The sequence below is a fragment of the Scylla paramamosain genome, chromosome 9 (genome assembly GCF_035594125.1).
Source record: "Scylla paramamosain isolate STU-SP2022 chromosome 9, ASM3559412v1, whole genome shotgun sequence".
Taxonomy (NCBI): domain Eukaryota; kingdom Metazoa; phylum Arthropoda; class Malacostraca; order Decapoda; family Portunidae; genus Scylla; species Scylla paramamosain.
In genome coordinates, this window is record NC_087159.1 from 4,443,625 (window position 1) to 4,466,707 (window position 23,083).

Here is a 23,083-nt window from a genome sequence, read left to right on the forward strand (position 1 = left end):
GTACAGGAAGAAGTCGCAGCAGACTCCCATCATCTCCAAACAATTGGCAACAGTGCGGGCGAGCTCTGAGGTAAGGCTGGTGCTGCAGTGTGCCGCCTCGGCAGTGTAGAGCAGCTGCAATACTGCCGCAGGGACGTTGCTCAGCAAGAAGGCAACCGTCAGCACTATTAGTAGGTATCTGATCTGGTTGTCCCAACCTTGAGTGCTTTCCCTCCGCTTGCGTGATGTGCACATGGCTGCCCGCACGGCCCGCACCCGCCGCACCGCTTGAAGAATGAGAAGATTCAGCACCACTAGCGTCACTGAAGGCACGACGCGGTGTAGAAGTTCCAGCACTATCGACCACACCCTCCAGGCAGCGGTGTCAAAGATGATGCCTTGGGTGACCCTCCATCCGTGTTGCTGCTCGCTGTACTCTGCAGCCTGAGCGAAGCATTTTGGGAGGTAAAAGACGGCAGGGAGAACGTAGGCCAACACTATTTTGGTGACCCTCCGAACAGGTTTTTCGATGGCCGAGTACTGATGGGGCTGACGCACGGCGCGGTAACGCTCCAGGGACAGCGCCACGATAATGTAGGCGCAGCTACAGTTGAACATGCCGTACAGCGGCTCCTCCACGTGCGCCAGGTAGAAAGCCCAAGCATAGGGCAGACCCCAACGTCTGCCGAGGGACAGAGCGAGCACCACCAAACCGCAGATGGCGCAGTGGGAAAGACCCAGCCAGAGAAGATAGGTGCGGGCGGGAGTCTGTCGCGGGCGGGCAGTGGGTCGCGGACGGAGCAGCACCGCCACGTTAAGGGCATTGGTCAGGACTGTCAAGCCCAACAGGACGGGCAGCACGTACAGGTAGGACACCTGACACACTTGCTGCAGTGGTTTTGCCTCCGTCAGATTGAGGAAGGCCATGCAGTAGCAGAGAGCGTGCATCTTGAGACCATCAGCGGCCTCCACAGGGGCCTCGCACCCTCCTGGAAGAGAAAAGTCTGTTGTCCTGCCGTTTGCCTACGCACTTAAACATACACACACTTGTTGCTTTCTATGTCCAGGCTTTGGGACGCACTGGAGTTGAATTCGACACTGAATACAGCTTCCACGCGCGCCGAAGTGTGTTGCCCACACAGTGAGGAGCCTGCTGTCCATTACCCTGCCCTTGTGGCGTGCTGCCAGATGGAGGAAGTCGTAAAACACTAGAGCCCTTCACCACCCCGCCGCCACTTCAGCCACAGCGATCCCGCAGGAGGCAGCGAGTGCCACCTCCACTCCCGGTCTGTTGACACCACCGCACCATCGTGACTAAATTACTTTGTGTGTGGGTATGATATATATATATATATATATATATATATATATATATATATATATATATATATATATATATATATATATATATATATATATATATATATATTGAAGACGGCGACGAAGTCTAGAGCCATAGTTTAAATAAACAAGAGGGCTTTTAGAAACTTGTGAAAGCTGAGTACTAACGTAGAGAGATGACGCTGGCGCGCACACACACACACACACACACACACGTCACTGCCACAATCGAACAGAAAATGGCGGCAGTCGGTCACATGGGCAGTCGGTGGGTTGGTGTTTCCCGGGCAAGAAGACCGCACAGCTCGCTGAGACAATAAACACTGTACTTGAACATCTTAATTTTCCGTGTCGAACCCAGGCACCCGCGGTTATATTCGTTGTGTACACAGTGAGGGTTAGGTTTACCGGCGGTTCTGATAATCATCACTAAAACAAATGTTTAGGTGCCTCCCTCTTACACTGATGGAGGAAGTACTTGGTGATCATCCCCTCCCACATCGCACAGATTCCTCCACATCCCGTTTTTCTCTTTCCCCGAAGCCCTCTCTACATAGTATATGCTTTATTCTTTTGTGTGTGTGTGTGTGTGGTCAGAGAAAGCTTCAAGCGTGGAGAGACGGAGCACATCATGTAGTTTTGTAAGATTTGAGTAGTATCCTTAGATGAAGACTTCGCGCCTGCCACACCGAGGACCGACGTGCGGACAGTGTTGCTCAATCCCTTTGCAGAGAGAGAGAGAGAGAGAGAGAGAGAGAGAGAGAGAGAGAGAGAGAGACCTTTGTAGACATAGTAAACATGCCGTAGCCGAGACAGCCGTAGTCCAAGTGGTTTTCTGGTAACCCAACAAAACCAACGAATTTATTTTTAGGGACAAAGTGTATTCCTTGAGGTGCACCACCTGCATTCAGCCTCCCTGGGATGTGTTGGTGTTCCTTGGTGCAAACAATTTTATACGTGTAGGCCTTGTAGATACGTAGTCTGTTGCATGTATACGTATGTATGTTAGTGCGGCAAGCCTGTCAGGAAAAGTAATGTTTGGTGTTGCTCCAATATGGCTCGAGGGTTACTTTTTGACAGTCTGTAAACTGTGAAACTATTAATATCCCTCGTTACCATTCCACCATCAGTACTGCGAGGGGGAGGTGGGGCCCGGGGAGGTGGGGGATGGGGAAAGCTATATTTGCCTCGGGCATTATATCCGTTGCGGGGATGGAGAGAAAAGAAAAAGAAGAAATGCATTAGAAATTAGTTGGTTATTGTTTGACTAATGGGTTAAATATTTAAACTTCCCATCCTTGCTTAAAGAGACAAGGGTCCTTTGGATGGTGGTTCACATCTTCCACACCAAAACAAACGCTCGATTAAAATAGCGAAGCGTTAGTTGACTATCTGCTACATTTACATTTCGTATCTGTGTTATGCAAGGCGGAACCTTATCAACTTCAAGTTTTACCAGCAGAAGTGTTCATTATCAGCAATAGTGAGTGTGCTACTCTCTGTGTGTGTGTGTGTGTGTGTGTGTGTGTAATAGCTTGGCATACAGGCATGGAACGTGCATCCCGTAACTATACCACTCCTCATGCCGCTCACTTCTCCCGCCGCTGCCCTCTCCATTCACGTAGTGTTCCTTCATCCACGTCCATGTTTTATATTGTGGCAGAGAAAGTATATCCTTAATATTAAATTTTCTCCAGTCATTATGATAATAAAAGGTCATATACAATATTGAGCTTACAGGGAGTCTCGTCTACCTCTTTAAAGAACTACCGGTCGAATAGCTCAAAATAATTATCTGTAAACTTTGTGTTTAGGAAAGGAGTCTCAGTCGTAAATCGATGCGAGCACCCAGACATTACAAGGCACGGCGGTCGTGTTTTGTTAGAAATGTCTCGACACGTATTGTGTGGTTTAAAATGGGCTTCGTGTTGGGCGTCACGTTATAGGGAGGGACTGGTGTGGGCAAATTACCTAAACCACGGATCACAAATGACAAAGGTATTGCTGGTGATGGCTGCAACCTTTCAGATAGTCCGTGTGGCTGATAAGAAATTACGGATGTATTTAGCTCCCGATACGAGTACACCTACACCCACACGTGTGTTTACAGTTGTAATTTGTAAACTTGACACATTATTACCTGCAGCAGTTTCCCTTTCCCTCTAGCTTTTTTATTATCTCGTGTTGCTATCCCTGCCCTCTTCCTCCTGACCCCTCACCCGTCAGTGCTTATCCCACAACGCCGTGTTCGATTTACTCAACTCATGATAATGGTAAACATGTCAGCATTCTTTCCCATCTCATTGTTCCCGATACGATCCACAGTTGTAACTTGTGTCAAATGTTGTGTGTCAAATGTTGTTGCTTGTTACACTTCGTATCTTCTATTGCAGAAAGCTACAAAAACTACTCTTAATCTGGAAGGAATATTGGTGAAATGTGCTCACCACTTCACCCGAGTGTTTTTAACCAAGGTATGTACTGTGTACTTGTACCCAGTTGTTTCACTAGTCATTGTTCAGATTGTTTATTTTTTTATTTTTATTCCTTTATTTTGGGTTGTCACCAATTTCTCTCATTTATGGCTATGACTGTTTAGTTGACCAGAAGCCATTTATTTTAGATCAGTGAAAACATATAATGATTTTCAGTGCATGCTAGGATTTACTAAGTTGATATCTACTGCCATCAGATTTATAAACCCTCTTTTCCTTTAATAACTGGCTGGTTCCTAAACAACTTTTACACATGGTATGCTTTATGTAAACTTGCTATGTATACCCGTATATGAACATGCCCTTACTTATTCTGAGGATTGTTCTGCAAGTTAAGACAAAGAATGTGATTTCCATCATTGTTGTAAATAAAATACTGCAAAGATTATCACAATTATAATATATTAAAATTTCTATACAAATGTCTGAATATATAAATACATCATCGATCATATATAAGTATGAGGTCATTATGCAAAATGAATGTCTGAAAGTGCAACAATTTTGAATACTGACTATAAGTAAAGTAAGGTGGTATGGGTATGTTGGGAGCAAAGTTCACTTGTGACCATGTAAAAAGATTACATACATTGGCTGCAAAAGGAATTTCAAGAGATCCAAGAAAATCTGCATACATACTACCTTGGTGGTAGGAAGTTTTTTGTATGTAGTTTCCATGAATGACTTTCATTTTCTTCTGTTTGAATATATTTCTTGTCCTCTGAGAGCCTATATAATCTATTTACTCCTAGCATGCAGTTGGAAGTCTAAGCTGCTAAGCTCATCACTGTTGGACTGTTGGAACAAGGCTACAAGGCTACAAGCCCTTGTAGCCTTGTTTGTCCATGGTTCAGTCAGTTTGTCTTCCATCTAGCTCAGATGCTGGCCTCTTTAAATGTTCTACTTTGTGCAATACTTTCTTCATTTCTTGATTGTTAAATGGAGGATGATAGTTGATTACACAAAGGTAAAATAAATTGAAAGTTGACAAGGAATAAGACACAGTTGAAAATGTTTATGTTGTTGTTTTGTTTCCTGGAATTATGTTAAAGTGCATGCATACTTGTCATCATCTACTTGTGTTCATAATAATAATAATAATAATAATAATAATTATTATTATTAAGTGTTGCACAAACTAAGGGAGATTAGGGGAAGAGGCCAGCATAAGCACTAAACAGGAGACAGGCTGCCTGAGCCACAGACTAAGCCAGCAGAGAGGTAAGAACCAGTCCCACCAGCAATGTTACAAAAGTAGGCGAGACTCTAGTTGCAAGCTAAGAATGAATAGTCCAACTTCCTCTCACCCTTTCAACACTGCAATCATTTCCTCAAGAAGGCCACACATTTGTTTTAAACAGATTCCTAAGGTATATATTATTTGATGGCTAACTCTCATGCTCATGTTATGGCCAAGTCTTTCATCTTGATAGTCTTCCGCACAGCATTGCAGTAGCCCTCATTAAATTTGAACCAAATTTCTGATTGCATAGTCTTGCTTGCTGCCCCTGAAAAAATATTTCATTATAAACTTGATAACGGTCTATATGAGAATCCGTCCAACTAGTAAATACATGCTCCTTGCAGCCTACATGCATTTATTGGACAGCCCACATGCATTTCTTGGAAATAATTTTTAATGTTGAAGGGGGCACTATCATCAGCCCAGCACTTACTGAAGTTTGCAATTTTGAATAAACTTTCAAATTAAAAATAATTGAAATTTTGAACAGGTTACATAAAATTATGAACTCACCAGTATTCTGTCCCTTGCTATCCTGTTTCACAGTCCTTCCAAAGAAGTCTTTAGGGGCCTGAAAAAATTGAAGTTTGTAAAAAATACAAACCATAAAATATTACAAGGAAGAATTGTACATTGTTCTGAGACTGTATGAGTTAGGTGGTAGACTCCTAATAAGAGTGAAAAGTAATGTGTTCAAGGGAAGGTACCCTCAATGAATTGTTTCCCATTTGAAAGCTACAGAAAGGATGTCACATCCCCTTGATTGCTTCATCAAACATATAAATGGTGTAAGGGAGATGAATGCAAGAATGTCATGAGGTGTTTGGGACTGAAATATCACATATGGATGGAAGCATAAGAAAAGAAATTAAATGTGCAAGAATGATTATGATGGAGATAAGTGATGTGAATTTATACAGCTAGCACATCTCACCATGATTGTGGTGAGTCGAGTGTAGCAAACTAGCAAGCCCATTATTTTGTCATTGTATCCACCACAGAAAGAGAGAACCCTCGGTTCCTGAACTTATTTGTTCCTGAATGCCATTTGAAATCCAAAAGGTTTGAAAACCTAAATTATTTTCCCCATAGGAATAAATGTAAAATGGATTGATCCATTCCCAGACACCAATCTACACTGTCTTACCAGCTTATGACAGACGTTTCCACAGCCAAGATAGCTGCTTCACAAAATCTCCAGCTCACAAATTATTTATCCCAGAATGAATGTACTGAATGAACATAATGACAGAACAGAAGATACAGCTTAGACCAATCTAGTAAGGGAAGCCTTACAGAGGGACACAGAGAGGAGCAACCCATTTGCCACCAAAATGAAGGTGATCATAACACTTAGACATCTTGCTGCTGGGAAAAAAAAACTGCTGGAAAAATGCAGTTGTGCTGTATAGTAATGGTGTTTGGGATCATCAAGAGAGCCACAGGTGGCTCAGGATTACTCCTGAGCACTGAAAACTGTTTGTTTACATCAAAGCTTTTCAATGGGATCACATTTACCATGTATCAAAAGACTGAACTAGTCTTACATTGTGTGTCTCCTCCAAATATATAAGAATGAAGTAGCTATTTATAGAAATTATGAATTAGTAATAAACGGCAGCTTTTACTATGCCTTTTAATATTTCAAATCAAGTAACTTTGTTCTACAACTGAATTATGGTACCACAGCTGAGCAATAAGGAGTCCAAAATTTTGTTCGAAAAGGGAGGTGTTTGGTGACCAAGGTTCCACTATACTATTGCCCTTATCCCCTCTGCAGCTTTTGAGTAATGAGTACACATTTGCATTTCTTGTGATATGTGATATCTAAGACCACTTTTTTTTTTTTTTATTCCCATGTAGGTGGGGCACTGGCCAAGGGCAACATAATTGCAATAATAAAAGGGCCCACTGAGGTGCTGGTCCTTCAACAGAGTTGGAAGCAGTAGTAAAAAATTACAGGATGTGTCTTGAAACCTCCCTCTTGAAAGAGTTCAAGTCATAGGAAGGTGGAAATAAAGTTCAAGTCATAGGAAGGTGGAAATACAGAAGCAGGCAGGGAGTTCAGAGTTTCCCAGAGAAAGGGATGAATGATTGAGAATACTGGTTAACTCTTGCATTAGAGGAGGACAGAATAGGGATGAGAGAAAGAAGAGAGTCTTGTGTAGTGAGGCTGTGGGAGGAGGGGAGGCATGCAGTTAGCAAGATCAGAAAAGCAGTCGGCATGAAAATAGCAGTAGAAGCAAGAGATGCAACACTGTGGCAATGAGAAACAGGCTGAAGAAAACTTGTCAGGGATGACAGTTGTGACTGGTCAACACCTCTCAATTTATGTAAAAAATAATATATCATATATCTTGATATGAAAGCAGGGATAAGTAGGCCTATGAGAGAGAAATGCCCAGTAACATATTGCAATATTTAAATGCCCTAAAAGTGGTAAAATTGATGGACCAATCAATGACTCAAACCAAGAAGCAACTCACCTGTGGTTTTTCTTCTTCCAGTTCTTTGCTGCCACTCTGTGAAAAATCACAATCAATTAGTCTCTAAACATTTGGCACTTTGCTATAGTGTAGCAAAATCATTAGTGCTCAAATCTCAGTTTGACACTTTTTTTAGTTCCTCTTCACTCTGAAATTCTTTTATACCTAATAAAAATACTATCCACTTGCATACAGTATTAATGTTGCATATAAATAAATGCCTTGATATAAAAAGAAGGCACAGTGCAGTGATGATCACAGGTTACCAAAAAGATTACAGCCTGGGAGCATATCTGCTCACAAGACCTGCTCTACTAGTTGAATTTATTGTTTTCCTCTTAACTTTTGATAATTATTGACTACTGTGTGGTGGATAACAGTGTTATTACCAAACTGGACTTCAATTCTGTGAAAACCTGAAACAAAACAGAGTGAGTGCTCTTTGTAATATGTATGCTATGTGGTTATTGGTTAAGGAGCTTAGGGCCAGAAATCTTCACTCACCATCAGAGGCTGTAACTTTTGTTTATGGTTTGGAAGGAATGGATTCTGGGCAGTGGAGGGTTTATCTGCTGATGGCTGGACAGTAGTATCCTGAGTGACAGCTTGCTTTGACTCAAATGCAGTATCGACCACCTTTACTCTACCATTGGTAACCTGAAAAGTAAAGAAAATCCAAATGCTATACAGTAATCATACTTCACTGTAGAAATTAGAATTATGCTCTTAACTGTAAACATGTAAATGATCTCATGATCACCTTTCTGATCTGGTACCTGTTCTTAACATTTCGGTATCTGTCTTACTTTTGCATATTTCTTCCCACCTGTTCCTTCCAGAGAACAAAGTAAGTATCCACTTGCAAAAAAATAATCAAGCAAAACTAATAGTAATAATGGACCTGGAAGCATAACTATCATTCCTACAACACACTTCTCTCCCCACAGATTGAAGGTGACACATGCACATCACACTCTGCACCATCATGAAGTGCAAACAAAGCCAGCACCATTCCATCATGTTACTCACCTGATCATTGAAGTATGCCTCTGACCGCCGCACCTTCTCAAGCTCAATTTCTCGTGCAATCAGCTGGCGGGAATAATAGGACAACTCCTTTGCTGGCTTGGAGTCACCAAAAAGTACAATATCTCCAATGTCTCTGTAAGATTTAGTAATCTTTTATTATACATACATCATATAGACCCCCTTCTTTCCCTAAGTTTGTTTCACTGTTCCTTACAATCTTTTCCAAAAAGATCTTAGGATTAGGAGGTTAACAGCCTACTTGTACTAGAGCAAAAAATTATCAACATATGGTTAACTGAAAAATAAAACAAAAATCACCAAATTTATGAGTAAAGAAGCTTAGAATTCACATATTTATTATTCATTAAAGTAAAGAAGAAAATCAATAAGGGATGAATATGTAACTCCTCAACCCTCACATAGGAGATGGGAGAAGCAGGCATACTTACGGGTCCAACTTGAAACTGTATAGTCCATTAACATCCTTTTCTTGTATGTAGGTTAGGTTGTATCCAATCATGGTATCAACAAGGTTGGCTAACTCCTGCTGCTCCTCCTTACTGTACAACTGAGTGCTTACCTGTCACAAAGCCACAACAGACGAAGAGATATATTAGTGACTTTCCTGTATATGTGTGTGTATGTGTATAAGAGTGGTATAGTAAGGAAGCTGGACTCACAGGACGCAGGGTGGGTTGGATGATGTGAATGAGAAAGGGTAGCACATCACACACAAGTTGGGTATTGCCAGTGAAGGCTCGGTTGGAAGGACTCATCTCACTGACCATAGAGGATAACAAGTTCTGGTTCTTGGTCAGCTTCTGTTGCATCTGTTGTGTTACAAGATGGATTAAGTTAATATTAGTTGTTTCCATTTAATTTGCCACATAGAAAAGTATTAATCTAGTGTTAATGCCACCAGGTACTGACAATGGCTGATATACATAAACCTGCAGCCGGCCTTTCAAAATTGTGGTTTCATATTTTCTGTAAAGATAGGTTTTCAATTCACCTACCATCTATAAACCTGACTAAAATTCCAATGACAAAGAATGGCAAAACAAGGTAGCTGCAAGCTCATACACACAAATAATCCACATGAGTACATTAAAGACCATCTTAGCTTTTGGGCTTTTGAAGGTGCAAAAGACATCCTTACCAACCACCCTTGCATGTGGGTTAGGTGCACAGGCATACCTAGGTATCTCTCCACCAGGGTCTAACAGCTGGATTGAATTGTTACAGCTAAATCTATTAAATAAATTTAATCAATACAAATTTTTTACTATCTTTTCATGTTACCGGAGGGCTGTGCATCAAATTTTCTACCATTACAGAATCATTTTTTCTCTCCTTATGTAAGTCATTAAGGCTCATGGGCACCATAAAGCAGAGTACAATTAGTGCTGGTTTTTGCAAATACCTCTGCCATACATGTAGGAAACTGAATGTTGGGCCAGCTAAGGGAGGCAAACCGGAGGTGATGGGAGACACAGGCAAAGGGTAAGTAAGCCATCAATGTCCAGGATTGGCTGTGCATGATCTCTTTCATTTGAAGATCAACAAACAGAGTCCACTCCAGTCCAGATGTGATCTGTGAAGGGTAAGAAAAAGATGTGAAATAAGCATTATGTTTACAAAATGTGAAATGTAACATACTAATTCCCAAATATCATTCTTAAAAGGATTATATATGTGATAAAGGTAGAAAATTCTTAATGCTCACAGATTCCATGAGGGTGAACTGCTTGAGATTTAGGTAGTTTTCAAACCAGCCCTGCATTACTTTCTCATAGGGTGCATGCTGTGTGACTTTAAGAATGTGCTGAAATCTGAAAGCTAAGCCGTTCTCTTCTCCAAACTTCTTCACATCACTGTTGAGGTCTGGCATGGGTGCCAGTCTCTCTGGTGTCTCCTGTAGAGGATTGTGTCTGATCCTGGGGAAATTAAATCTAAAAATAAGGATTTCTTCATATTTATATTCTTCTGTTCAAATGAACAGGCTAGTTAGTAAAACATAAGACTTAGAAAGCAGCAACATGTTGTAAAAGACCATGGTGCATGATTAAAGTGGAGAGAGAGAAGGAAAAAAAAAAAAGCCTGTAAATAGTAAAGTGGAAAAGGTTTGATGTATGTATATAAAAAAAATAATCTTTTATATTTTTCTTAAGTTCAGAGAACCAATTATACCATTACTGTGGTATGGTCACTTGTATCAGGATTGAAACACTGAGATGTACTAGAGTGACAATGAAACATAATGAAAAGGACTTATCTATTCATCCTATCCTACACTTTCTTTAAGAAAACATATCAATACCTAGATAAGTCCTTTGTGATGTTCTGAAGATGTATAATGTAGGATGGCAGTTGTTGGAAGGAATAAAGACTTTTTATAGGGGGTGCAAGCACTTGTGTGAGAGTACAGGAAGAGCTAGGAAAGAGTAAGACAGCAATGTGTGATGTCTCCAAGGTACCTCACATCAAAATTCAGTCCATAGTACCAGACTCAAAATACAGATTGATGTTTTGCTTTCAAAACAATATTGAAATAAGCACCTCTTCTGTCTGGGGATGGAGAAGATCTCCTGCCAAATTTTGAAGAGAGAGCGCTTGTAGTCCTTCTGGCCAACAGAAACACTACTGATGTCTAGCATGGAGAGGTTTTTCTTGTTACTCCTGAAAGTTTGTTAGGATATGCTAGTCAAATATTTTCTTGAAATCTTTGTTCCCTGCTAACAACAGTGATATGGATAGTAGAAACATTAAATTACTAGGATATCTTATGGAACTTACAAAATAATCTTTGACAATCACTACAGTATCATTACAAGTAAACAAGCAAAAATTATTGGATAATTTGAATTGGTTTGAACAATACTAGATGAAATTAAATCCATGTATCCAATCCAATTAATTAAATTCAGTTAATCAAATCCAATAACTATTCTAAAATTAACCATTGATAAAATTCAAACTGAAATCATATCAAGGCTCAATGAATACATCAACTAAAGGGTAAATGAAGATGATGTACAGTAAATATGGTAAAGGACTGTACTTGACAAACTGAAGGACAGACAGACAGGAGCGGATGTCATTCTCAGTCTTGTCACACAATGTCATCAACACCGAGAGGTCTGCCTTCAAGCGCTGCTCTCGGCTTATTTCAAAGAGCCGCTGAGCTAGTCTAGAACAGACAAGCCATTACACCAATCAACTTACAGCAATATCACAGCTTACTAAGAAATGTGAAAAAAATCTCTCCACATAAAATTCTCCCACATAAAACTGAAAGATGAGCTAAATGTGGCAGAACATACACTTCATCCCTTGAGACCTAAGACAAGATTCTTCCATCCTGTGAAATGACCACATGATCAACAAAATTATTTAATCAAATGTAAACTAAAGTTAAAGCTACTGTAACATGGAAACACTTTTTACTTTCTACCAATATGTTACAAAAGATGTCAATATTTTTTTCACTAGAAAGGTGGACTAACCTTGTCGTGTGTGTTGGTGGGAATTTCACCACGAGGGCCATCTGACGGAGGGGACGCAGTGCTGGTGTATACAATTCATTACAGATGCAGATGACAGGCCGCTGCAGCAGGATGGGGCCCTTTAGTTTCTTGCCTTTCTTGCGTATGTCCTTTCCACTCAGCATGTTTACCAGCAGATTGATGGAGGGCTGTTCCAAATGTACAACTTGGATTAAGTACAGTCTGTGCCCATGTGCACAGACTGTACATCAATGTTGTATCAAGGCACACAAATCCATTACATTAGTTTAATAGACATAAAACATCTCAATCATCTTCGTTTCTTTTTTATTTCATCACCACATCAAAACTGAGAAATCTTTTTTGGTAATATCTAGAATTTCACTTTCAATGTGCTTGGAAAGCCTGACTGTTGGAAAAAAAATACGATGAAAACTATGGCTGCACGAAGAATATGAAGTCATCTAGATCCACCATGCATCAATGGTAGATGTGCTTACTAAAGAAAGTCAAGGGGGCATTCCCAGCAACACTAACCTGTGGGTCAGTGATTATCAATTATTCTGTAATGATAAGCTTCTAGACATAACTAAATTTCTATATCTGAGATTACTTGACTAATCATTACTCCTGCCTCCAAAATACAACACCAGTGTAAGAGCAACTGATTATGTAATTTTAAGAAAATAAACAAATTAATCTCCTCTTAACAGGGTTACAAGTTCATCTTTTCTCTCACTTGGAGTTGTAACAAAGAGTACCAAAGGTACTTCACTCACCGCAGGGGCGCCATCAATTTCATCAATGACCAGACAGTTGGGGCGAGGGTCAGGTCCAAGCACAGCCTGCATGGAAGTGGCATTTTCGAGGCGAGTACGGAAGATTTCCAGTGAGTTGTCATCACTGGCATTCATCTCCACTACATTGTAGCCAGCGTGGCTGGCGGTGATGTGTGCCAAGGTGGTCTTGCCCAGCCCAGGTGGACCACACAGCAATAGCACCTGGTTGGTTATCCAAAAACTATTCCTTAATACAATACATACTGAAAAACAGTGTGTATATTTGGAAAACAAGATAAAATACATCAAATAACTATACATCTGCACATGATCTTAAATACAAAAATGTCTGGAACTCTGATGAACCAAATCCTTCACAGCTACTATGGATGGTTCCCCAGGTTGTCTGGCACTTGGATATGGTAAGCACATAAGGAGCTTCTTGATAATGATAATAATGACTGATGATAATACAGCTACTATGAATGACTAGTACAAAAAGGCTACAGCAACATACCTTCTGCATTGGTCTATTATGCTCATCTACTTCCTGAATGACCTCAGGCCCCTTCTGAAATTTATTGGGTTTACCTGCAAAATAAAAGGAAATCTTGATTATCAACACATACTCTGCTTCAGTGCAGCAAGTACTCAAAAACTATCCAGGTACACTGCAATCTCCACAAACAATGTAGAGGATCATGTCTTCACTTTGTGATATGCAAACAAGGGCACCAAGTGTCCTAAGAGGCTCCTTTGTACCTTTGTTGTTCTTGAGTTTCTGGTCCTTCTTAAGGCATTTCATGTCTCTGCCAAACACAACTTTGTCCCACAACTTGATCCAGTGCAGAACAATGCGGTTGGTGGCCTGAAGGTCATAGGATGAAATTAATATTGTTCTGCCAAAACAAGATTAATATATGAGTACATGAAGTTTACATTCACATATGTTGAATCATCTGTAAAGATAAAGATATCTGGAGGTGAAACTACATCATAGCTTTTTGTACTCCCTCACCTCATCACTCAGCAGGTGGAGGTATCGCCTTGGTTTGAACTTCTCCACCCAAAGCACCTCATTGTTATTGCCATCATCTTCTGTCCCAGACTCAAGGCCTGAGTCTTCTTCCTTCTCAAGACGCCTCGCTTGCAGAGCATCTCGCCGAATTTGCTACAAAGCAGTCAAACATGTTAGTGGACCTACATGGACTTTGTGTTCTGTTTATATGATGACACGATTCACTTTATGCTACCTATGATTTTGTAACATGCAGCAAACACAGAATGGTTCTCTTTATCATGATTCTGTTCTTAATACCCAAGGCTGAGTTCCAACCTAAAAGATTAGGGAGGAGGAGGAGGAGGAGGCTCATATCATATGTCATGCATTGTCTTGTTTAACTGTGTGAATACAAATTTTGGAGAGTTGTATTTATGTAAATATGAATTTAGCATTTAGAAATTAGGGCAAAGAATAAGACTTTATTTTTTAACTGTGATGATCAGTAAATGGAATGTTCACAAACTGCAATTTACTTGTATACTCAATAATCATATCAGTATTACATTTCTGTCATCCACTCTCAAATGTACAAGACCAACCTCAAGCCGTGCCTGAGCCTTGAGTGTGGAGTACGAGGTGCTGAGGAGACAGGTGGTGTGCTGACTGGTGGCCACTGCTGCCACACCTCGGTCCCACTCATCCTCTTCTATGCAGTTCAGGTAGAAGCGACGGCCTGTCTCTGTGGTGATGGCCTGGAATGCTCCATCTGGCAGCCGGTGATGGATGGTGGAGCGTTTTTTCCTGGTGAGTTATATGAATGCAGATATTGTTTCCGTGGTTACAGTATTTGACTCCATCTTCCCACACAAAATACAAAGGGGCAATTCCAACATAAAGCTTTGTATGTTTTTTTGGTTTAGATCCCAAAATGTGATGCAAGTGTTAAGCAGTAATGTTTGGTGCTATATAATGTTAATGAACTGGTTGACATTATACAACTATTACACTCCACCAGCATATGAGGCACAACAATTTCCATTTCATATCTAAATCACAAGTCCAACTGAGTGAGCTTTCCCCATTTCTCTACCATTTCCTTTTTCACAAAGCAGCTTTCACTTCAAAAGTAAAACGACAACAGACTGCTAGGGGTGCCACGACAATAGGCACAATGATAACAGTGCTATAGAAAATACTTCAGTGAAATCAACTTGCCACCAGCTCCTACCTGACTGGAACCACAGTGCTGATCTGGGCGGTGAGCTCAGGAGTTTCCTCAATCTGCCGCATCTCTACAATCCGATCAATGAGGGCTAAGTCGGCTTCATGAGCAACCAGGTCAACTGTTGGATCCCTCAGGCCTACATCAACTTCTGGCAGCAATGGTTTGTGCCTCTTTCCTGGAAATACAAATACTGCTGTTGACAATAATAGAATCTCAGTGTTTTTTTGCACCTCAATTTTATCTTAATCTTAGCATAGCAATACTTCATAAGACTTCCCTTCCTAATGGATGTAACTCCTGTACACCTTAGAATTATCTTTAATGGCTAAATATACTTAGTAAAAAAATGCATAACTCAATGAATAAAACAATTAAAATTTACTATTGTCACTCAAGCAGCGATCCAGCTCCTCCAGTAGTCCTTCATCTATGCCTCGCTTCTTGCTGATCATGCCATTTTCCTGTCTTTCCTCCCTGTCCACATTGGTTATTGGGCTCACCTCTGCACCAACAGTGGTCACTTGACTCAACTTCTTGCTCACATCCCTCCCCACACCTGTACCATGACACAGACATTAAAGGTTAAATTTTCTACCACAGTTTCTTTAAACTTTACTCATGATATGTCTCAAAAATTTCCTTTCATGAGTTGCAGGGGACTAACACTCTCAAGCAAGTCGTAGTGTTAAGGAGAGGATTCATGGTGTCTTCTTTGAAACTCAATACATGTTTATATGAATGCAAGATTGTTATTTGTAACTCAACATATGGAATCAATAATAAAGAATAAATAATTAGAACTCCCATTCACATAATTCAAGAGTCTGCTCACCATTGATGGGTGGAGATGGGGCTGCCACAGGACTCGTGAAGTCAAGGCTGCGTTTGTGAGTGGGTGGGATGGATGCAGCTTCAATAGCTGCCTCCTCAGGATCAAACCCTGTATGGGACAAGACATTCATTACTAAAGCACAAGACATCATACAAAGTGAGGTTTCATAATAAACTCCAGAAACTGCCTTTTGAATACTACAGCACACTACCACACTCGGCACAAGGCTGCCTTCAATGGGATGGATTAAGCCACTTGTTTGGGTCAGCAAGATTTTATCAGAATGGAGGATAGTTATCTATGAAGTAAGACCTACAAATATGAGACAAAAACCCTCTTTATATATATATATATATATATATATATATATATATATATATATATATATATATATATATATATATATATATATATATATATATTCCCTAATCAACTAATCTTCCCTGGTCAATGGCATCAATACTACACTAAATCAGTAGTTCATAGATTATTAGGTCCTGCAATTGGAAGATATACCTCAATAACTACCACCTGTCTGGAGCACTAATATATCACAACCTGAGCATTTAACCTCTCTCTATATATATCCTCTAAACTAATAACCTTATCTGGCGAATGTCATCAACATCATAACAAGTCCGAAGTTGTTGGATAATTAGGCCCTGCAATTGGAGGATATATCTCAATTATTACCAATTGGAACACTATTATAGCACGAACTCAACCTTTACCCTCCACTACTTATATGCAGTAACATATACAAGCCCTACAGAGAGCAATCCTGCTATGGGTTTAAATTTCACAAGGATACTAACACGTTCACCTGTTATGTACCCGTGTTAATCACTTGTCTAATCAAAGCCATATATATACACCTTACCTTCCAGTTCCCGCAACACCTCCATCTCCTCGGCATGCAAAGCCTCAAATTCATCCTCTATGTCTGGAAATTCGTCCATGTTGAGGTAAATGTCAGGGCTATTTCAGCAACACACTTCCTCTCATACTGAGCCTCGAATGTCAACAGGTTTCCCGCGCACTGCTCCTCAACACTGCGCCGTCAGCTGTCTTCTTGTTTTCAATTAAATTTGTGTGGGGTTCATAGTAGAGCTGGATGTTTTCAAATCTTGTGTAACTATTTTGTGAATTTTTCTTTCATAGAGAATATTGAATTGTTAATCATGTAGGAGGAATTCATATGTCGACATTTAAATAATTCAATCTTATGATGTACGATAACATTCCCTTGTTTCGATGCAGTTCATGTAGAGTATATCTTAATGTTTCCAGTTCTGTTAATGGATGAGGAACATACAATATAGCTTCTGATTTGTGATGAGAATTAATGTCTGCAAAACAGAATTATGACCATCATAAATCAATCAATTAAACTATGAGTTTTTTTTTTCATTGCTAGATGATTGTCACTATATCCTCCATATTTTCTGATTGATACATTTATTGTTGCATTAATAATGAAATACAACAAAGGAGGAGGACGGACCTTGCCGCCCACTCCCTGGGCAAAGACAAGGGTAGAGTATCAAAAATATAAAAATATAGTATACATTACAAGAATATAAGTAAATAAATAAATACAGATATTGCACACCTTATTGCATAAATATCCTACAGTCTGGGAGCAAACGTAGGATATTCCTTGAGTATAGCCCTGAGAGTGGCTGAGTCTAAGAAATTGTCAATGAGAGTATAGAAGTCATGTTGACCTTGCAGCCTAAATTTTCTAAGACAAGTATTTTGTACTCAGTATCATAAACAGTTCTGTAGCATATAAAACCATAAAATTCATTACTTTTTTCATGTGTATCTGGAATTGCTCGTTTCTGTATTTCCCTCTACCTATGACTTTAACTCTTTCAAGAGGGAGGTTTCAAGACACTTTTGTCATGCAATTTTGGATAATCCTTTTAGCTCTTTCCTGTGATAAATAATTGCCCCTCAAAAAAAAAAAATAAAAAAAAATAAAATAAATACGACAGTTTGCATTAGTGTACGAGGCTCACCCTGTGTTATTGTTTACACCGAGTCTGGGAGTCTGTGAGGCGTCCACCGCTACACAAGAGGGTGAGGCGGGATATGTACTCACCCTCTACTCAATCCTCAGAGAAGAGAGAGACAGTAACAACAGTGGTGATATCAACAACATGGCCAAGGAGACGAAGGCGGCGGTGCCCAAGGAGGCCCAGGTGATGAGCGCCATCCTGAAGGACATGGGCATCACTGACTACGAGCCAGGCGTCATCAACCAGATGCTGGAGTTCACTTACCGTAAGTCCCGTTGGGGTAACTGGGGCTGTGAGGCTCGGCTAGGAGTGCGATATAGGTGATTGGGAGCCAGGTATTTTATATGGGGTTGCATCATGTTAGTTTTAGTGGTAAAACTGCAGGGTTGGACCTCCCCCTTTTCCTCCATCCCATCCCCCACCCTCCCCAACAAGCTTGGGGGCCTGTGGGGAATCGGGTTTTCTTTTTTTTGGTGGGGGAGACATAAAAGAGCGATAAATGGACTTTGAAAATTTAGGGAAATTTCCCTAGAAATTTCCCTAGAATAAAAAAAGATTTGGGGATAAAATTTAAGTTTCAACGAATACGCCAAAATAATTATATACTTAACCTAACCTAACCTAGCCGGGGGGGCTGCGCCCCCCCTGGACCCCCCCCCTAAGGTTATTAACCTAACCTAACAGGGGGGCTGCGCCCCCCCTGGACCCCCACTAAGGTTACTAACCTAACCTAACCTAACCGGGGGGGCGCAGTCCCCCCTGGACCCCCCCTAAGTTTACTACCCTAACCTAACTTATATCCTTGGCTAGTAACCTAGCCATGTGATAGTAACTTAGCCACACAATAACAGTACAGTACCTAGGGAAATTTCCCTAGATTGAAAAAATGCATTTATAGCTCTTTTATACCTCCTCCCCCCAAAAACTCCCGATATGATGATAATATAATAAGAAATTAATCAATGTGACTTACGTTCCTCTAGAATTAGTTTGTGGCGAACCCACAAGTCAAAGAGATCCTTTAGTTTTCCAGTATATTTTCTAACATAGTCAAATAATCCGTAATCGCAGTCAGCACACCTATCTCCCGCCATGGCACAACTGAGAGTATATCAGCAGGCCACCCTTGCCAGCTTGTGTAGCTTCACTCGGAAGGGATGATTGTGGACTTAGTTTCTGGAGGCTGCGCGCTATTAATTTAATTACTATGGCCTTGCAAAAGCCTTCCCCACATTGAAAACATCATAGACATGTTCTATAGTAAGTACTCTATCACGTTGCAATGTGTTTTTAATGAATAGAGAGGAGGTCCAACCCTGCAGATATACGGTTTTAGTTAAATTATTTATCTAGTTAATCACATCTAAACTGAATATAGGTTGCTTGGATAACATTTGAAATCATAACATAACCACTCATACCCTCACCACTACCTTCATTCGCCACCTTCATTCATACATCCAGAAACTGTAGCCATCCAGTGATACCCTTGGCGCCTCCACAGGTTATGTGTCCCAAGTGTTGGATGATGCACGGGTGTTTGCCAACTATGCCAAGAAGAACCGCACCATAGAGATGGATGACGTGAAGCTGGCGGTCCACATGCAGATGGAGAAATCCTTCACAACTCCCCCACCCAGAGATGTGAGCCTCAGTCTGCCACAAATACTTTTATTCCAACCCTGCACTCCAAGCATTGCCCCCTATCCTAAATTTCATTGTTATCATGCTTTCAGATATATCACTCTCTTTGTGGATCATTAAAGCTATTGAATACAAAATTTTACACGTATAAGTGAACATGATGTACACTCATGGTCACAAACCGTGTAATCTGGATTAATTTCCATTGTATTTTGTTTTTCCTTAGTCTCAGGTCCTCTGATCTGGTAACATCACGTAAGGGAACTCAACTGAAAGAAAACACTTAAAAAAAGAGAAAGTGAGTGTGCAGTGTTACTTGACTGTTGATCATGATTACCTACTTTAAAATATGTGATTAATGCATGATTCATTACATGGTGGCAGCTGCTGCTGGAGGTGGCTCGGACCCGCAACGCCAACCCTCTGCCTCCCATCAAGGTCAATCAGTATGGTATCCGTCTTCCTCCTGACCGCTACTGCCTTTCTGCCTGCAACTATAGAATTAAGCCACCACGTAAGGTATGTTTTTCCATTCCAGAGAAAGAGTAAGTGCATATGTGTTTTGGTGTTTTCAAAGACTATGATTTGATTTATTTTTTCTGCATATTTAGCAACTGTGGTTTTATTTATCATCCCATTCTGGAGTCACAGGCAGCATGTAGAGTTTTTAATATATTTTATTGCCTCAACATGTATGATTTGTACTATTTTTCTTAATGCATTTAAAAAAACTGTTGACATTCACATTTAATATTGAAATCACTGGTGAAAGGTAACATTTATGCATAGAAATCTGAAAAGTCGTGAGTTATAAAAAAAAGATGCATATGTAAGTAAATTCAATAACATAGGAAGAAATGTGGAAACAGAAAGGTGATGAGCTGCATTAGGTTATTATGGGAAAGTGGTCTGCCATGTTTCAAGAAATATACTGCAAGACAGACTGGATTATACTGTTAATTTTAATTTTACATCACTCTTGTCAAGTTTACTGAAGGAAATTGGAGTATAAGTGGCATCAGATTGTATACATAATTATTTTCTGTCACCTTGCAGAAGACATCAAGTCTCCCAACACCACTAGGGGGTAACCGCATCAGCTTGGGTGGAGGCGGTGGTGGCATGAAGCTGGCCAGCGCCCCCATCAAACCCACGATCTCCATGGTCACCACCAAGACAGGCAATACACAGACAGTCACGCTGGTGCAGAAGCCGGCCACTACCATCACCTCCGGACCTGCCCAGAAGATCGTCAGCGTCAATCGACCCGTCTTCAAGGTCACACCAGGTACTCCAGGTAAGGATCTGGTCAGGAGAATGGATTAGGTCTTTGTGCTTGTTTTCTGGTGCTGGTGTTGTGTGTGTGAATGCATGCTTGAATATTTATACAGTGTGTAGTAAAATAAATGAATTTTTTAATACTATATAATCAGGGACTACCCATTCAAATGATGTAAAGCACTATAACTAAAAGAAAAAAATGTTGCAAAATGGTAAGTATCAGGGATCAGGAAATGGTTCAGTAAAAAAAGTTAAGTGGCACTGACATTATGGGCATTTTAACTGTTTATAATGCTTTTTTGATGTAATGTCAAATGCAGCTGTTGGGAGAAGGGCCAAAAGTTTTATACCTAGCATTTTAAAGATTGAATAAATGTTTTTTTTGACACCATTTGGATCAGGGTTGGAAAAAACCCATTTAAAAAAACCTACTGAGTTTTTTTGGGATATATATATATATATATATATATATATATATATATATATATATATATATATATATATATATATATATATATATATATATATATATATATATATATATATATATATATATATATATATATATATAATAATTTTTTTATCCCCCTCAAAAAAAAACCCACTTAGGCTGGAGTCTTTTTGTGGATTTTTTTTTTTAGGTGGATTTTTTAATGCCAACCCTGATTTGGATGAATAGACCCTTATTTGTGTTGATTTTGGTTAGGTAGTCAGCATTACAGTAGATTAACAGCCATCATATGCACACACATACTTAAGCTACACAAATACACTAACACTAATAATAGTAATAGTAGTAGTAATAGTGTATGTTTGTTGTGGTCCTCACTACCCTACTGACACTTAATTTCAGCCATCATCATCTCCATTTTATGAGTTGCTATTATTACATTGTCCCCCTGACTTAGATTACTGCATTGCTACTCAATCTGCCATAAACTGTAGACAAACTCTTACATCATTCACATCATAGATAGTAAATAACAAATGGAGTGAGGCAAGTTTACAATAGATATGAGGTGCCATGTGTTAGAAGGGCCACTCATGCCACCCTGGGTGAATCAAAGATAACTGTATAATACTCTATTGAGGTCTTAACTTTCTTGTGCAAGCACATTACCTTAGGTCAGAAATGTGCACTGAAGGAGAGAGGTCCGGTTGGCTATCACTGCAGTCATTAGACACTGCTGAGCAATATTCCCTGTTAAAAGAGCTGCCCATTTAGGATGAGTAGCCTTTACAGGAATTTTTTTGGGACAAATTCCTCAGAATGGCAGTTCTACCAGTGCAAGGAGGGTATCAGCCACAGACTACTTCCCTCCCTTAACATGACTGCTCTCAGCCAGTGTGAGGCCTGTGGCAGCCACCTGCCAATAGGCTCTACTTGCTAGTGAAGGGTTGATATGAATGTAATTGGATGATCACTCCTTATGGTATTGCACAGTTTCCCACAGTTTTCAACTTTTGCTTATTTTGTTGTTTTTATGTTCTACTATGTGTAGTATTCATCACCAGAAGTTCACCAGAATCTTGATACAACTTTTGAACCATAAGACATATTACAAGAAAATGCAAAAATCATTATCCTGAATTTTCTCTCTCCATTGCTGAATTTCTCCAAGCTCATTGCTTTTGGATAAAAATAACAAAATTCTTGCTGTTAGCTCTTGTAAATTTGCCAGACTTGAGTACATTTTTTTCATTTATTTTGGAGTGAGTGGCCTTTCTAATGTGGGATGTCTTGTATTATGAAGCCAAAGTTTATTCATGATTGGAAGTTTGCTTTGCATGATGAGATAGTGTTGTGAGTATAGTTATATATGTGACAGGCGGCAGCACCCCCAAGCTCCAGCTCTCCGCAGGAAACAGCAGTGTCATGATGAACGTGACCTCTGGCATCAAGGTGGATCCTGATGCACCAACCTCAAAGAGGAAGAGGGAAGATGACGAGCCTGATGTTGGACAGTAGATTTAGGAGCTACTGCAGTCTCAACCCTTTGCAGCCTTGGAAGATGTTTGTAGTGTTTGTGTCAGGTTCTTACAAATAAATAGAATTAAATTTTTAAAGGTTGTTTTCATGCCTGTTTATGTTTACTATTACTGTCCTGTGTAATGGCAGTGGTTATTGCAAAATAATGTCTTGGCAAGTAATTGTTTAAACTGAAATGTTTTCAGCCCAAAGGTGAAACAATACAATAATGAGTATGCATTACCAG

The 23,083-nt window shown here is 40.0% G+C and overlaps 4 protein-coding genes across 7 annotated transcripts in view; 2 read left to right on the forward strand and 2 right to left on the reverse strand.

The window, feature by feature from the left end:
• Nucleotides 1-9,854, forward strand: part of LOC135103432 (lambda-crystallin-like) — a 57,330-nt gene extending 47,476 nt beyond the window's left edge. Inside the window, exons 10-12 of one of the 2 annotated variants that reach the window (XR_010270041.1) lie at nt 3,714-3,794; nt 8,492-8,708; nt 9,074-9,854. The gene's annotated coding sequence lies outside the window, so the exon portion shown is untranslated. Of the gene's footprint in view, nt 1-3,713; nt 3,795-8,491 lie in introns of both variants that reach the window. The other variant, XR_010270040.1, reaches the window with a different exon arrangement.
• On the reverse strand, nt 30-4,685 carry LOC135103898 (probable G-protein coupled receptor B0563.6). Its single transcript, XM_064010826.1, has 3 exons — nt 4,562-4,685; nt 198-968; nt 30-82 (listed from the first exon to the last, which is right to left on the reverse strand). Exons 1-3 carry the CDS (start codon nt 4,683-4,685, stop codon nt 30-32), a joined length of 948 nt encoding a protein of 315 aa, XP_063866896.1.
• LOC135103428 (chromosome transmission fidelity protein 18 homolog) lies at nt 4,197-19,946 on the reverse strand. 2 transcript variants are annotated; one of them, XM_064009635.1, is made up of 21 exons: nt 19,928-19,946; nt 15,919-16,026; nt 15,469-15,642; nt 15,090-15,261; nt 14,461-14,662; nt 13,877-14,029; nt 13,621-13,726; nt 13,376-13,449; nt 12,859-13,080; nt 12,080-12,267; nt 11,635-11,763; nt 11,133-11,252; nt 10,300-10,510; nt 9,997-10,167; nt 9,254-9,403; nt 9,023-9,153; nt 8,574-8,706; nt 8,049-8,201; nt 7,545-7,580; nt 5,572-5,629; nt 4,197-5,323 (listed from the first exon to the last, which is right to left on the reverse strand). In XM_064009635.1, the coding sequence occupies exons 3-21, from the start codon at nt 15,536-15,538 to the stop codon at nt 5,217-5,219; spliced, it is 2,586 nt and encodes an 861-aa protein (XP_063865705.1). In that variant the 5' UTR covers nt 15,539-15,642; nt 15,919-16,026; nt 19,928-19,946; the 3' UTR covers nt 4,197-5,216. The 2 variants fall into 2 exon arrangements, with proteins under 2 accessions (XP_063865705.1, XP_063865703.1); XM_064009633.1 differs by lacking the exon at nt 19,928-19,946 and adding an exon at nt 16,799-17,173.
• LOC135103433 (transcription initiation factor TFIID subunit 9-like) lies at nt 17,939-22,934 on the forward strand. Of its 2 annotated transcripts, none has more exons than XM_064009641.1 (5): nt 17,939-18,207; nt 19,447-19,586; nt 19,971-20,105; nt 20,643-20,883; nt 22,697-22,934. In XM_064009641.1, the coding sequence occupies exons 1-5, from the start codon at nt 18,084-18,086 to the stop codon at nt 22,834-22,836; spliced, it is 780 nt and encodes a 259-aa protein (XP_063865711.1). In that variant the 5' UTR covers nt 17,939-18,083; the 3' UTR covers nt 22,837-22,934. The 2 variants fall into 2 exon arrangements, with proteins under 2 accessions (XP_063865711.1, XP_063865712.1); XM_064009642.1 differs by having other exon boundaries at nt 22,730-22,934.
• The last annotated feature ends 149 nt before the right edge of the window (nt 22,935-23,083 follow it).

Excerpts from the sequence above, each read along its gene's own strand:
- LOC135103898 (XM_064010826.1), bottom strand. The coding sequence starts at position 4,685 with ATGGAAGACAAACTGACTGAACCATGGACAAACAAGGCTACAAGGGCT. Across the intron at positions 969-4,561 it reads CTTCCAACTGCATGCTAGGA|GAGGGTGCGAGGCCCCTGTG; the intron begins GTAAATAGATTA and ends TTTCTCTTCCAG. Across the intron at positions 83-197 it reads GCGGAGGGAAAGCACTCAAG|CACCAGCCTTACCTCAGAGC; the intron begins GTTGGGACAACC and ends GGCACACTGCAG.
- LOC135103433 (XM_064009641.1), top strand. The coding sequence starts at position 18,084 with ATGGCCAAGGAGACGAAGGCGGCGGTGCCCAAGGAGGCCCAGGTGATG. Across the intron at positions 19,587-19,970 it reads CAACTCCCCCACCCAGAGAT|CTGCTGCTGGAGGTGGCTCG; the intron begins GTGAGCCTCAGT and ends ACATGGTGGCAG. Across the intron at positions 20,106-20,642 it reads GAATTAAGCCACCACGTAAG|AAGACATCAAGTCTCCCAAC; the intron begins GTATGTTTTTCC and ends GTCACCTTGCAG.
- LOC135103428 (XM_064009633.1), bottom strand. The coding sequence starts at position 16,877 with ATGGACGAATTTCCAGACATAGAGGATGAATTTGAGGCTTTGCATGCC. Across the intron at positions 9,404-9,996 it reads TTCCTACATGTATGGCAGAG|ATGCAACAGAAGCTGACCAA; the intron begins GTATTTGCAAAA and ends GTAACACAACAG. Across the intron at positions 7,581-8,048 it reads AAAAGTTACAGCCTCTGATG|AGTGGCAGCAAAGAACTGGA; the intron begins GTGAGTGAAGAT and ends GATTTTTCACAG.